General features: G+C 43.1%; 1 protein-coding gene across 1 annotated transcript; it reads right to left on the reverse strand.

Moving 5' to 3' along the window:
• Positions 1 to 8: 8 nt before the first annotated feature.
• Positions 9 to 2,050, reverse strand: LOC122084638 (probable methyltransferase PMT16). Its single transcript, XM_042653041.1, has 2 exons — positions 1,211 to 2,050; positions 9 to 240 (listed from the first exon to the last, which is right to left on the reverse strand). The coding sequence occupies exons 1-2, from the start codon at positions 1,895 to 1,897 to the stop codon at positions 13 to 15; spliced, it is 915 nt and encodes a 304-aa protein (XP_042508975.1). The 5' UTR covers positions 1,898 to 2,050; the 3' UTR covers positions 9 to 12.
• Positions 2,051 to 2,540: the final 490 nt, after the last annotated feature.

Raw genomic sequence — 2,540 nt, forward strand, 5'->3', positions numbered from 1 at the left:
TTAGGGATTCCATTAAGAGAGTAGGATACCGAATAGGCCCCAGGGAATGAGGCAACGAGAGCAGTGAGCCATGTCGAAAGACCTTGATGGGTAAGGAAGCCTAATGGAAGCCAATACTCCGATCAACGCAGGAACTCCTCGCTCGAGGGCGAATTGCACCTGAGCTTCATGGGTGTCCCTTGGTGCGAACGACATTGTTAAGATGTTACGTGATGGTAGGTAAGCTCCCCAACTCGCAACCTGCAAATTAAAGATTCAATCGTGGCGACTCTGAATAGATCCGTAAAGTCGCAATCGCTTCAGGGGTCACAGTGGGTCCCGGTAAAGGGTTAAAAGATGTCGGGGGTATTACTACAATACTACTACCATACAGGACCACAGAGTCACAGACTAGATTTTTTCCTCTTCTTCTTCTTCGTTTGGACACCAAGCAATGTAGGGCTAAACAACAATGGCTCCGGGAAAACAGAGGAACTGTCCTTTCTTACAGTAGATACCATGTGAGATGTAACGTCAATAACAAAGGCAACGTTAAAAACAAATTGCTTTGCAGTATGATCCCAAACTTTTCCCTACAAACAATGGAAATATCCCACACAATGGCTCAAAAGGGAACGTGGGCTGTTGGCGAAGGTAACCCAGAAAGAAAAAAACGAAAAGGAAAAGAAGAGACAGGGTGAGAAGATTGGAATCCAGCTGATACACTATTAGATAAATACCCACTAAATTTTTCGTTCAACTGGTCTAAATCCACAAGTTACCACATAAAAAAGCCCCATAATTCTTGACTTATCAGTCTTTATCTTTATCCGCCCAATTCCTTCCTTCTGTTGTTCAAATCGTAAAGCAGAAGAAGAAGAAGAGCAGTTCAACCATGTCTGCTGTGAAGCTCTGAACTTGAAAGTCTAAACCTGAGGGCGGTTTTGCGACTTAGTTAAAGAACCCAAAAAAAAAAAAAATTCCAGATCCCTTATTTTAATCGGTGGATTGAACTTTGAAGAGACAACTGAAACGTAAAGAAAGCTTTACAGTAGACACCCGAGATTTAATCTAATCATCGAGAGGTGAACCAGTCGACCGAAGTCTCAAGAAGTCAACACAACTAATTGGGGTGGGTGAGGTGGGGCAGGGGAAGAATCGAGAGAGGCTGAGGGCCTGAGAGATGAAATCAAGAAACCATGGAAGGTGAAATGGTGAAAGAACAACTTACCCCACAACCAGTATCAATGGCAGTTCTGATAGAACCATCTTTGAGATTAATCAACTTGCCGATATCATCAATATAAGCATCAGCACCGTTTGGGAACATGGTACCACCACCAGGAAACTTGAATCGATCCCCTTCGAATCGAATCCAGTTCTGAACCGCCTTCTCCACTGTCAAATGCTTGTGGGGTACGTTCGCATACCACGCATAATCACGACTCGACGGCCATGGAAGCGGATTCTTGTACCCAAACGGCGCAGGCACACGACATTTAAGCAATTCACCTCTCTGCGGACAGTGTCTTTCTCTGTAAATCAACCTATTCCTTTTATACTTCAAAGATCTTTTAGGGTCCTCACATGGTGTGTAATCGCTGTACTTGATATCGCAAGGAGGATAATGTTTCGTAACCATAGTCATCGGAGAATCATCAGCGGCATGATGAGTCGAGAAATCTAAACCATGGGGGTTTGAGGGCAACTGGGTTCTTCTCTCAATGTCAGTACAGGGCACGGAATTGACAAGATGAGAGGTAAGGATGGATCCTCCACGATTGTTCTGCCAGATACCCAGAAGGTACGACAGAGAACAGAGGACGGTTACTAAAGCCAAACCAAAAAGGCTTGATTTTTTCCAGTATTGATAGAGGGTAGAGGGTTTTGAAGTAGCAGAGAAGAATGGACCCGCCATGACTGCTCAAGAAACTGAGGTGGAATGGTGGAGAGGTTTTCAAGGAAACAGAGAAGGAAAGATGGAAGATGGATTTTAGCTAACCATTAGATGACAAGAAGAGGTAGCACAGCGTTCACCTAAATTAGGAGAATCCAACGCAGGTGGGATTTGGGGTACCATGGTTTTATTATTATTTAATTTAATTATTCTTTTTCCTGATTAGAAGATTCAATTTTGGCTAATGGTATTGGTGGGGTAATGCCAGTGAAGGTTTTTTAGTTGTTTGTTTGGGCTTCTGGGGGCGGTAGTATTTGGCTGGCCAATTGCTATAATGCTAGAACCCAAGAGCCACAATTGTGAAGCATTGTACGATGTGTGTTTAATATAAGGAAATCTACTATGTAGCCCACTAGGCCCACAACAATGTCTTGTTATGATGAGTTGTAAGAGGACTTCAGTTACCTGTTTCGAGACTACAGTTGTCAACAGTAACAGCAACAGCAACTGAGCTTCAACGAATATCAACTTCGGCTCGACTCGGCCACCTTTGAGGTCACTCTAAATTGTTTGAAGAATCAGAATTGGAATTGGTTTTGTTGGGTTCCATTGAATTTAATGCAAAACCATTGGATATTTGGATCTGATTCTGATTCTGATTCTG

This window comes from Macadamia integrifolia, chromosome 7, assembly GCF_013358625.1.
Source record: "Macadamia integrifolia cultivar HAES 741 chromosome 7, SCU_Mint_v3, whole genome shotgun sequence".
Taxonomy (NCBI): Eukaryota; Viridiplantae; Streptophyta; class Magnoliopsida; order Proteales; family Proteaceae; genus Macadamia; species Macadamia integrifolia.